Source organism: Protopterus annectens, chromosome 7.part0 (genome assembly GCF_019279795.1).
Source record: "Protopterus annectens isolate FY-2018-M chromosome 7.part0, PAN1.0, whole genome shotgun sequence".
Taxonomy (NCBI): domain Eukaryota; kingdom Metazoa; phylum Chordata; order Ceratodontiformes; family Protopteridae; genus Protopterus; species Protopterus annectens.
In genome coordinates, this window is record NC_056739.1 from 453,585,326 (window position 1) to 453,598,353 (window position 13,028).

The 13,028-nt window shown below is 45.8% G+C and overlaps 1 protein-coding gene across 1 annotated transcript in view; it reads right to left on the reverse strand.

The window, feature by feature from the left end:
* Positions 1 to 2,089: 2,089 nt before the first annotated feature.
* GPS2 (G protein pathway suppressor 2) overlaps positions 2,090 to 13,028 on the reverse strand; it is a 1,799,357-nt gene continuing 1,788,418 nt past the window's right edge. Inside the window, exon 11 of the mRNA XM_044077034.1 lies at positions 2,090 to 3,360. Coding sequence (XP_043932969.1) covers positions 3,277 to 3,360 — 84 coding nt within the window. The 3' untranslated portion in view covers positions 2,090 to 3,276. The remainder of the gene's footprint in view (positions 3,361 to 13,028) is intronic.

Here is a 13,028-nt window from a genome sequence, read left to right on the forward strand (position 1 = left end):
GCCTCGATGACCTCGATGGAGATCGGGCCTCCTCCTCGGGCCCTGGGGAGAAGCAAGGAGATCGGAACCGAGGAGGAGGAGACCTAGAAGCAGTGGAGGGAGAAGCCCGCTTAGCTGGCGGGGCCGAAGCGGAGGCCTCGGCCCGCCGCTTGTGGTGTTTCTCCCTCCGTTTCTCCCTCCTAGCCTCCCTGTCCTCCGGCGCTTTAGCGGGAGTTTGAGTCCCGGCCGAAGGAAGGGGGGCAGGAGTGGCAATAACCACAGCCTGTGGTAGTGCCATGGGAGCAGCGGAGGCCGGAGCCAAGTCCGGGGGCAAAAGTCCCGCCAGGACCAGCTTCGACCTCCGCTCTTTCAGTGCCCTGGGGTTGAACGCTGCACAAATGGTACAGCCTGAGGTGAGGTGTTCAACCCCAAGGCACCGAACGCACCGAGTGTGGCCATCAGCCGGGGAGAGCTTATGTCCACACTCGGTACATTTAGAAAAAATGGCTTTTGGGGCCTCAGCCATACTTTAAAGAAAAAGGAGTGCTACACAAACACACAGGCCCCAAAAACACAACACACACACACACACTCACTAACAACCAGCGAAGGGAGGGAAAAACTATGTAAAAAAATAAATATTACAGGGAACCTAACTCTTACACACTTTTTTAAAATTAAAGTAGAGAAAATTTGACTAAGAAAAACAGACTTAACTGACGATTTCGCTAGAGCTCAAAGGAATCCAGCCATCCACAAGCGCGGCAAACTAGTTCTGAGGTCATGGAGGGTTGGCAGGGGATTATGGGTGAGGGGAGGAGCTAGGAGCTCGGATCCATTAGCTATGAAACAAGTTGCCTGCTCGGATCCGATATCGGATCCAAGACCCACAGGTTGCTGACAAATGAAGTCCCTACTTCAGATCTATGGTTAAGAGCAGAGCATACATACTCCTTAAGAAGAAGCATTACTCTGCTAAGATCCAGCGGACAACTGAAAATGAAAAACATCTCGGTTGTTTTGTAAAGATACTTTCTCTATAAGGATTAATATCAGAAAAGAACCTTGAATATTGAAAATTAATAGTGTAAAAGTTCAAAGGTATCGCAAACAGAAATGCATCACAAATAATTTTAAATGCCAAGTTATATTAAACCTAGTGTAAGAGCAAAACCAGTATTAACAATGTTCCTTTATAGTAATGCACGAATAAAAATAAAAATATTTGTTTCTCAACTTTTTAAGTCACCGCAACGCAATGTTAAATACTAAATGTATTTTTTTTCTTTTTAATTCATTGAAAAGAGTAGGGGAATTTATTACCACTGTCAAATCGACCTTGTACCTACCCTGAGGTCTGCTGACAAACAATCATTTCTGTCTGGAAGAATGGTTTCTCTTGGTTTAGTAACCCTATTCCAAACAAACATTAACAAAATCGTCTTATTTCATATGTTCCCCAGAAATATCTAGGGATAAAGTAGAGAGTAGCAGAAAAGGATAAAAGTAGGGTAAGCCCTAACAGCAGCATCACATCTTAATATGCATCTCTGACAAAATGTACGCCTGCAAATACTTTTGGTCTACAATTGATACAAGACCTGAAGTAGTAACAATGGTCTGCCAGATTCTTTGGCCTTGAGTACAAACAGTACTTGTGACTGACCTACTTTAGAAAATGGCATTTGTAATTCTAGCACGTCACCGTAGTATAACATATGGACTGGAAGAACGACACCTCAAATCTGGATACACATGTCCACCAAATACTGAACTGAAGCAACCATTTCTTCATGTAAGAAATGGAAGACAACTACAGGAGAAGGTCTGGATCTTTCCCACAACATAAGACAACGAAAGGACTCTATACACATACACGCACACAGTTTTCTAATGCATAAGGTGGAATGCCAGTTCAGCAATGGACAAGTGATAAATCAGAAAACCAGAACTGAAGTGAAATGCTACTTTAACAATGTCCTGCAACAGCTACCTCAGACTGCAATATAAGCACAATAAACAGTACAGTTGCAGAAATTAAGTACAGATGTACAGTAAAAAGTAACCACAGAATTCCACTGGGACCTTTAATCAGTGATGCACACCAAACTACCATAACTTTTAAGTTTTATTTCTTTGGTTTTCTCCAAAGTACATACATATATGTTGTGGAAAACAATGTACAATTTGAGAAAAAAAAAAAAAAGAGTGCTGGAAGAGGTCTGTTGGAATGCTACATCAAAACAGTTCCAAAGTTAGCCTGCACTGGTGGCACAGCAGGATGGAGCCCCAACTATAACCTAGGTGACCAGAGTCTGACTAGCAACTCCAGTGCTTGACTGTATAGGCAAGGAGGCAGGCGTGCCTATCTTGGGAGAGGAGTGGTCTGCTTCTATAGCCTTGAGAAAGCAGGGCTATGAACAGAAACCAGGCTAGTGCTTGTGTTTGGGCTTAGACATGTCACTCTCCTTAGGCCCGGGCAAAGACATCACATCAGCTAAGCTTTAAGAGGATGTCAATATGCTGCATGATAAGGGTGTAACATGAGAAACATATACAAAATACTATGGCCATGGCAGTTCTCAGCTTCCCTCACTCCTATGGTCTTTTGTACCGAAGGCCACTAGGCTCCAATGGATGGCGTGTCAAGCAGTGGGCAGACTATGGCACCTGGTTCCTGCCTCCAGTTATGGTCTTGTGAGCTGCAGCCACAGTTTACAAAAGGACGGGGCATGGGATAGTGTTGCAGAAAGTTGTGGGCTGGACAGGAAACTTGTGTGTGGCAACAAGCCATGGCAAAAAAAAAAAAAATGCTCCAAAGTTATATGCAGTTTAACAAAGTCTGCATAACAGTGAAAGAGATCAGACTGGCACAGTTCAATTACAGATATTAAAACAGAATTATTACAGAGAATGTTAACAGCTGAAAATATGCACATAGAAGCCACAACTATTTGAGAATGTCAAGAGTATAAAGTCACTTTTTTTTGGAAGAACAGGATCCATATATTTTAACTGGTTGCAGTTGTGGAAAAAAAATTCAGAGCTTCTCAAGCTACAGGTAACAGTCATCATCCTAAAAGCACCACTGGTAGGTGGCTTTACAGACTGGCTTGAAATTAAGTTTTTTTTTGTGTGTGTGTATCTTAGCATGAAGAAGCACTGATGTAATTAATAAGCAGTAACAGCTAAAATTTCTTCCAGATAAATTACTTCTATCCCAGCAAAGAAAAATATAATCACTGTAAAGACCAAAGTCCTTGGTAACATTTGTAGTGGCATCTAACGGAGGACTCCTCATTTGTGGTAGAATCGCTGGCTTTGTCCATGCTGCAGGTATGGGTGTCGAGAAGCTTGCTGATTTGAGGCCTGAAAACCAGACTAGAAAAAACAAAGGATCAGTGAAAATGCCACTGTATTTAAGATACTTGAATTATCAGCAACAACCAGCTAATTTTCCAACCAAGGTGCAAATGTGTATGACTACACATTCTACTGATACCAAAAGAGTTAAGCTGAGCTTTGCTTACAAAGTATGACATCACCTGAATGACTACTAATACTAATCAAGAACAAATTGAAGAGGTCATCTGTACGATTACTGCTACACTGTACATTATGTATGTAATGAGTAGTGGTAGTGTTGTTCACAGATTGTAAATGGTTTTGGACAGTCATCTCTACTAACCTCTTGTGCTGAAAAGGACAATAGTCCTTGAGATAAGTGTTCTACTAGATTAACAAAGACAAACTTTTTATATGGCAGAAACACATAGGTGCACAGTACAGTTCAATCAATTCTTAGAAAGACCTATGCAAGACCCCACTTTCTTTCTAATCCTATCTCAGTCTTCAAATTAAGCATATAGCCCCCAAAGCCCAAAACACACTGTGGTAATACATGTGAAGCAGATGTAGTACATATACTAAATTACATCAGAAGCCTTTATTTGGACAACTAATACGATAAGAAGCACTCCGCACCCAGTTATCTCTGCTTGCCTACTTACATACTTTCCATTTCATGTATGTCTCTGAAGCCAGAATACTTGGTACCCTCATGCTGTGCAAAATGCTGCCTGTTTCAAAATTAATGCATACACCATGGTTTACATGGTGTATGTCTGGCTACAACCATGTTTCAGATACTTTAAAGAATACTAAGCTTCACTGCATCTCCATAGAGAATATTTTCACTAAGTTGGGGGGAAAAAAGCCTCTAAAAGCCTTAGCTTATCTTTTCTTGAAAGTGACATTAAAAAATAAGGGAGTACCATATGGTGTTTCAAAATTTATAGCTGTGTCCTTTCAGCCACACAGCAAGAAAGTTAAACCTGATCAGAAATACATCATGCATCACGGCTTCACGCAGCAGTACTAATCAATCCAATATTATTATCTTGAAACTAGAACATTAATAACTATGTTTAAGCCAAGCTTGTCACTCTGGTAGACACACACCTTTATTATTTACTTTTACTGCCAGGTTAATGTTATTAGGCATGTGCCATATTTTCTGAGGAAATGCCGATGTAGTATTTATACAGATATGGGAATCTGGCAAGTACAATGGGATAAGTCCATTACTTTTATAGTGAAGGATGATACAGTCCCAGAATCACAAAAGATGAGGTATTACTACATTTCCTATCGTATATAGGAAACAAACTAAAGGCATTTAAGTTTTACTTTTCCTGATTATGAGAAAGAGAAACTAACAGCACTTAAGAGGAAAAGTACAGTAATTACTGTCAGTCCCAAAAAGAGAGTTCGCCCTTTAATAGACTAGATCCAATACAGACTACTGCAAATGCTTCTGATATTCAGTTGAACAGAGCCAGGGACTCTGAAATCGGTAAGCTGTGGGATTCTCTAATAAGAGAGAAAAAGAAGTTATGTACTCACCATAATGTTCCATCAGAGTAGGTAAACTTCATTAATCAGCAACCTGTGGGTTTCAGATCTGATCCTGCAGCATACCAAGCAAAAAGATCTGAGCTCCAAGCTCCTCCCCCCACCCATACTACACTGCAACCTCCTTCCAATCCTCAGATCGAGTTTGCCACTCCACACGTGACACCAACAAACTAAAACCTGAGACCCTTGAACCAAGGACAAACAGAGTTCGTGAACTCCGAACATCAAGCTCAACAGAAATAATCGCCAAGGTAAGGGGGAAAGAGGGAGGGATGGTTGATGACAAATTAAGTTTACCTACTCAGATGGAATGTTATGGTGAGTACATAACTTCTTTATCTGAAGTAGTTAACTTCATTTGATCAGCAACCTGTGGGACAGAGTTACCAGCTACCCGGAATCTTGGGAGGCCCTTAAGAGAGGTACTCCAAAGCACCACAGAGCCAAAGGAAGCCCTTCCTCTAGACACTAAATCCAGTTTATAATGAGTAATAAAGGTGTGAGATGACGCCCAGGTAGCCGCCGAGAAAATGTCGTCCAGGGAAACTCTAGACTAGAATGCGGCAGATGTTGCCATAGAATGCGTAGAATGAGCATGAACTCCTACTGGCTCTGGTAAACCAAGCTCTCTGTATGCTTGTAGGATACAAAGGGAAATCCACCTAGCGAGGGTCACCTTTAAAACTGGTTTCCCTAAAAAAGGCTTAGCAAAGGAAACAAAAAGTTGATCAGACTTGCAAAAGACCTCCGTCCTGTGCAAATAAAAACGTAACTGCTTGTGAACATCCAGCAAATGAAGCTTGCATTCCCCTTTGTTTTGAAAATTTGGGAAAAAAAACAGGCAAATTAATAGACTGATTAAGGTTGGTCTCAGAAGCAACTTTAGGGAGAAAAGGTGGATTAGTCCGGAGAGACACCCTGTCCTTATGAAACACTAGATATGGTTGTTTCATACAAAGAGCCTGAAGCTCCGACACTCTCCTGGCTGAGGTGATAGCTACCGGAAAAGCAGTCTTCCGTGACAAGAATTTTAAGTCAACTGATGCCGAGGACTCAAAAGGAGGTGCAACTAAGGCTTGTAGAACCAAAGTCAGATCCCACGGCGGGCACGGATTCTTAATAGGAGGTTTCAGAAGAAAAGTGCCTTTCAAAAAGGTCTTACAAATTCTGGCAGCAGCGAGAGAGCCTAAATAGTCTCCTACATGGAAATGAGAAATAGCCGCCAGCTGGACCTTCACTGTGAAAGAGCTGGCTCCTTGCTGGAAGATGAGGCAAAAAGTCTAATACCACAGGGATCGGACCAGTAAAAGGATCCAGATTTCTCTGTGAAGCACAAATGGAGAAACGTCTCCATCTGCTACAGTAAATTTTCTTGGTAGAGAATTTATGTGCCGCAACCAAGATGGATTTAACAGGGGAAGAGATACAGGGAGTCCTAGCAACTACTGGAACTGGAGCAGCCAAGCAGTGAGCTTCAGGCTGTCCAGATTCGGAGGAAGCATTCCCGAGGGATGACTAATCAGAAATCCGGAATGGGATCCAAGATCCAGGGTGGAGCTATGAGATGAGACCGTTGGCAGGGAAGCCAGAATGGGGCTACGAGGATCATTCTGCTCCCCAACCGACGAGCTTTCTGTAAGAATTTTGTCATGAGCAGGAACAGGGGATAAGCATAAAGAAGACTGGGTGGCCAAGCATGAATAACAGAGTCTCTGGGGGCTTCCCCTGTTGGGGGATTAGAGCGAGAAACTCACTGCACTTCATGCTGGATGGCGATGCGAAGAGATCGCAGCAAGGCTGACCCCACTTGAGGAAGATCTGTTCCGCTACACAAGGGTTCAGAGACCACTCGTAGGGAGAAAGGATAGTTCTGCTCAATTTGTCTGCCAAGATGTTGGACCGACCCAGAATATACGTGGCTATCAGAAAGTGGTTGGTGGAGATCGTCCATTCCCAAACGCTCATGGCTTCTCGACAAAGGGGATAAGACTTGGTTCCCCATTTGTTGATATACCAGACCACTGACATATTGTCTGACTGATCGCAATAGTTCCCAGAGGAAAATAAGCATGGAGGGCCTGCAATGCTAAAAGGACCGCTCTCATCTCTAGAACATTTATATGCAGAATGGTCTCGCTTTGAGTCCACGTGCCTTGAACAGTCTTGCCCGAACAGTGCCCCCCACCCTAGGCGGGAGGCATCTGTGGTCACTGTGGCTTGGGGTTGGGGTGCAACAAAGGGACGTCCCTCCTGCAAATCCTGGGATTGGAGCCACCACGTGAGAGAATTTCTGCACACACTGCTCAGAGGGATCGGAAAATCTAGAGGTTGATGAAGTATCGACCACTGAACTTGCAACGTCCACTGTAAAATTCTCATATGCAGACTAGCACAAGGGATCAGGTTGATAGCTGCTGCCATGGAACCTAAGGCTCTCAGGACTGATTCTGCTGGGGGTGCAGGGGACTGCAGAAGTGCTAACACATGAAGTGCCAGGCTGTGTAGGCTTGTCCAGAGTCAAAAATGCCCTGACCTGAAGAGAATCTATTCTCGCCCCTAAGAAGTCTAACACTTGAACAGGTTGAAGGGAAGATTTCCTGAGATTAATGGTGATCCCCAGCCGAGATGATATCCGGAGAAAGAAATCTCTGGCTAGTAAGAGTAGATGCCTGGTGGGAGCGGTGAGGAGCCAGTCGTCCAGGTACGGGAAGACATGAATGCCCCGAATTCTCAGGTGGGCCGTTACAACTGCCATAACCTTGGTGAAAATCCTGGTGGCTGTAGTGAGACCGAACGGTAGGACCCTGAATTGATAACTGGCCCCTAGCCGAAAGCGGAGGAACCTTCTGGATCGCCTGCCCATCAGGATATGGTAGTATGCATCCTTGAGGTCTATCTAGCACAACCAGTCTTCCTCCTGCAAGAAGGGCAGGATGGATTGAAGTGTGACCATCCGGAACTTTTCCTTGGCAACGGACAGGCTCATTGTTGATAGGTCGAGAATCGTCCTTAGGTCCCCAGTCTTTTTTCTGGCACCAAAAGAAACCTGGAATAGATGCCTGATCTGGACTGGTCTGGGGGCACCTGCTGGATGGCTCTTTTTTCTAGCATCTTTTGTATTTCCAAAGCCGCAGCCTCCCTCTGAGCGGGTGAGACATCTGGGAGGCGCCTTGTGTAAGGGGGCTTGTTTGTGAAGGGAATAGAATAGCCTCTGGATATTATTTGAAGTACCCAGCGATCTGTCGTGATGGACTCCCATTGGGCTAGGTGCATCTAAAAACACCCCCTGACTGCCTCCAGAGAGGAGCAGTTGGGCAACCCCTCAGGGTTGCTGCGCGGGTCGATCTGAAAAAGGTTCCCGTGACCCGAAGTTCTTTGGCCCCCCTCTGCCTCTGGGCCAGCATCCACCTTGTCCCCCTCTGCCTCTGGGGGAGGAGGAGTCCTGAGCGTTCTGGGATTGCTGAGATTTCCGGGACCACAGCTTCTTTTGCCCTCGCTGGTTCCTGGAAAAGGACCTTTGAGGGTTAGAGAAGCGGATCCCGATGGCTGACAGCGTTTTCCCATCTTTCCTCGATCTGGACAAGTGTATCGCGGACAGTCTTCTTGAACAGGGTCGAACCAAAGGGTGCATTAGTGAAGGACGCCTTAAAGGGTTCCAAGAAATTGCAAAGACGGAGCCATGCATGACACCTTAAGGTGATACCGGACCCGCTAGCCCTAGCGGCTCCCTCAGTGGAGTGAGAGAGTAGACGCATGGACGAATTGGACACAGACTTCAGAGTGGCCATATGAGCGGAGAAGGTCCATTTAACCTCGGCCGACATGGACTCCGGAGGAGACTTGGCGTACTCTTTCACAAGGTCCCGCTGCAGTCGAATTACGTGGGCCAAGTAATTCAGTGCCCTTATAGTAAAGGTAGCTGAAGCAAAAGTCTGCTTTCCAAGACGGTCCATTGCCCTGGACTCCTTGTCTGGGGGGTGGACCAAGGAACTTTCCTGGGCAAGTTCCTTATTTGTGGCCGCCGCCACCACCATGGCATCAACTGGGGAACCTTTGCTCAGAAGATCTATCTGCCGGGGGATGCTCAATATTTTGACGGGCCTTTTGGGTATTGGCTCCACAGTGTTCGGCTCCTTCCAAGCTCTGGTGGTAAGGTCCACCAGAGGGTCAGCTGGGGGGGGGGGACACACCCAAGAGGTAGATGGACCTGTGTCGAACGCCTCCAGGAATAGAGTCTCATCAGAGGAAGGTTTTTGGGCAGACCCCCCCCCCCCGGCAAAGGATTTCTATTATGTCTCCGAAGGAGATGTCTTCAGGGGGTGATATGGGGGAACCTTCCCCTTCCTCCAAGTCAGTATTCTCAGTGAGGGACTCGGGGGAGTCCAAGTGCCTCCTTTTACATTGGCATTTGTGAGGAACCTCCTCATGTGGACTCTCCAGGGAGGGCTCACAAATGGTTTTGTTCCTCCAGGGGAACTGGCTGGGGCACAATAGACACAGGCTGTCCTTGGGGGGACTGGATGACAGAAGACAAGCCCAACTGTGAGGGGGCCGGGATGGACCCTGAGGAAAGAGCGAGGGGTCTCGATCCTTCAGAATGAACCCTCTCCACAATGTCGAACGCCGAAGGAGAACCGGCTTCCCTGAAACTGGTGGTGAGGGTAGCAGCGACCCTCGGATCCGACGAAGGGATCAAAGCCAAAGTTGGAATGGCTGGATCCAAAGGGATGGTATGCCCCAACCACAATGGAACCAAAGACACACTCATCCCCTCGGATCACACGCCCAACTCCTGGCACCGAGAGCTCGGATTTGAAAGCAGATCCGACAGACTCGAGAGCATGGCTGGCGTCGAGGCCAAAGGTACCAATGGTGCCGACCCCCCTGACTCCGGGGCTCCTCGGATCCATAGACTCAAATCCGATGGTGGATCAGAGAAGGAGCTATCGGGGCGAAAAATGGAGCCGAACCCCCCACACCGGTGGGAGGGGGGGTAGCAACACTCATCTGCAGTTGAGTTTGTAGAAACCTTCGCATCATCTGATCCATGTCTGCTTCAGAGATGCTCCGAGTCTATCAAGGATGCCGACCGGGAGGGTCAACGCACAGACAACCTCGAGGGTGGTCTAGCCTCCTCCTCTGGCTCCAGAGAAAAACGTGGTGAACGGAGCCGAGGAGAGGATGGCCTAGTAACTTTAACAGGAGACAAAATCACCTTAGTGGGAGGGGCCGTTGGATCCAACTCGGCCTGCCACTTACGGCCCTTCTCTCCATCTCTTTTTCCTTTTCTGTATGTCTCTCTGTCTCCCTGTGTTTCTCTTTCATTCTCTCTTTCTTGGCCTCTCCCTGTGGCAAGGTGGGTGGGCGAGTCCCGGACAGGGGAGGAGGGCCAGAAGGCTGGACAGCCACAGCTGTGGCTGGTGAAGAAGCTGTGGAAGGGCTCGGGGGTTGAAGGCCACAAAGATTCTGCAGCCGGATGACAAATTAGGCACCCCCAAGCAAACTACACACAGAGTGTGACCGTTGGCTGGCGACAGCTTGTGGCCACACACTGTTCACTTAGAGAAAGTCACTTTGCCTTTCCGACATAGTAAACGGACACACACACACACTACGTGCGGGAAGGGGGGGGGTCTACACTGACAAAGTTAACAACTTTCTAACTTGCAAATATCTAGTGAAAGAAACCCGTAATGGGAGATAAACTAATAGCTATCTATAGATATAGCAAAGGGGCACACACAGACCAATACATTTTGAAAAACCCTGAAATTTGCCTGGAGCTCAAAAATCCCGTGCTGGCAAAGCCATGGCAAATGAGATCTTGGGATTGGAAGGAGGTTGCAGTGTAGTATGGGTAAGGGGGAGGAGCTTGGAACTCTGATCTTTTTGCTTGGTATGCTGCCGGCTCGGATCAGTGTCGGATCTGAAACCCAGAGGTTGCTGATTAAATGAAGTTAACTCCTTCAGATGATAATATATAGTATAGGAAATGATGAAATAAGGGGCAAGCTTTTAAGAGAAACACACCTAACAAAAAGCAGTGGATATGCGCAGAAAATACAGTTATGTAAGAACTTACCACAATGGTAGATGTCCTATGGCCTACTGATCACTGCTGCAGTATACCAATACTGCTGGGTTCTCTCTCCAAGGTAACCTGATGTCCTGCTGGCATACCAAAGTCAAAAAACGTCCATATGCTCATGTCTGGTCTATCATCTCAGCCCGTGGGCATGGGGACAAAAGCAGATGTAGGAGCATGAGATCCTCAGACCATCTAAAGCCAGGATACCCAGGGAAAGGCCTCATAATAGACAAAAAACAAAACACAAGATCAGCTAGGAGGGGAGAAGGAAGTGCCCCTTCATCAGTCAACAGGGTATACAGAAAAATGGACGAACAGCAAGGGGAAAGGAGGGAACGATGCAGTAATGCAAAAGTGATCTGTACACCATCTACTGTTCTGGTAAGTTCTTACATAACTGTACTGTTCTCCCTTAGATCACTGTTATAACATTTCAGTACTACTACTACTGGGGGAATCCCAAAAGCTTAGAAGTTGTTTAGGATGGATGGACCACAGACAGGAAAGCTGTCCACCAATCCAAGTAGTACAGATCAGGAAAAAGTCCTTGAATCTAGAAAAGGGATCAACTGTTTTGGACCAGGTGGCTGCTTCCAGAATAGCTCTGGAGTCAATACCCTTTAACACAGCACCAATGGAAGATACTGCTCTGGTGGAGTGTACTTTCACAAGTGCCATGGTAGGAACACAAGGAAATAGATTTTGAGATCTAATTGGAAACTGTCTGTTTTGAGATCAGACTGCCCAACTTGCCTTCCTGGAACAGGACAAAAAGCTAGTCTGTTTTCATAATGTCTTTAGTGTTATCAAAACAAAATAAAAAACAAAGCTAAACAAAAAAAATGGCTAGCCTTAAGAGAGTACCTATCCTTATGGAAAATAAGAAAAGGAGAGTTAGCAATAAAGGCATAACGCTCAGACACCCTCATGGCAGAAAGGCCATCAGTAAATACTTAAAGTACAAAACTTTAGGGATGCGGAAGCTGGTGGTTCTAAAGATGACAAAGTAAGTTCTACAAAAATGAAGTTGAAACCACCTAGCAGGGCTACCCCCCCCCCCCCCCAAGGATCTCAAGTGAAGAAACCCCTTTAAAAGCTGTATGACTTTCTTTCTTTAGAGCAAGGAAGGATAAAGTGGCATGCAGGCCTAAATGACAGATATTTGCCTTTACAGAAGAATAGGCAAGTCCAGTTTTGAGGAGTTCGCACAAGCAGGACAAAATTGTAGGGACCGCCACCTGAAGAGCATTCTCATTCTTTTTACGACATCAGGTAAAAAACGTATTTTCCACTGGGAGATGTAAGACTTGCTGGTGGTATGTTTTATCACCTCATGGAGTACCTGAAGCATGTTGCTAAAAAATCGATTTCTGAAAACTGTTAAAATTCTGTCACCCACAGTGTCAGGTTAAGAGCCTGTAAGTTGGGATGACACAGTGAACTCTTTTTCTCTGCAAGTCTACTTTGTAGGGTAACTTGTGGTGGTGGTGACCACTGGCAAGATGAAGAGAGAAGAATCAGTGCTGCCAGGGCCTAAAGGGGGCCAACCAGCAAGATTTTTAGTATGTGTCCTGTATGATCTTGTTTGGGATTTGAGGGAGAGGGGGGAAGGCATAGAGGTACTTCCATTTGCAGCTGAAAGACATGGCAGCCATCCTCCAGGTCAGGGGACAAGGAGTCCTGGAGTAAGAGTTTGAGCTGTCTGCTCCAGGTACAGGCAAACGGCTCTATTTGAAGAATATCCCATCTGTGGATTGTTTCCAGGAAGACCTCCCTGTTTAGCATTTATTCTTGAAGGTCTTCTATGGACCTGCTTAGAGAATCTGAGAGTACATTGACTTTGGATGGAATGTAAACCACCTGTAGGGGCAGACTTGCCTTTATAGCTTGATCTCATGCCAGAAGAGCTAGTCTGCACAACTGGTGGGACTTGATCCTCCCCCCAGTTCAGTGATATACCTCATTATTATGGTGTCTGTGAAAATCGTGAGGGGGCCTGGGTTCCATATATGAAATAAACACCTGAAGAGCTAAAATAAGTGCC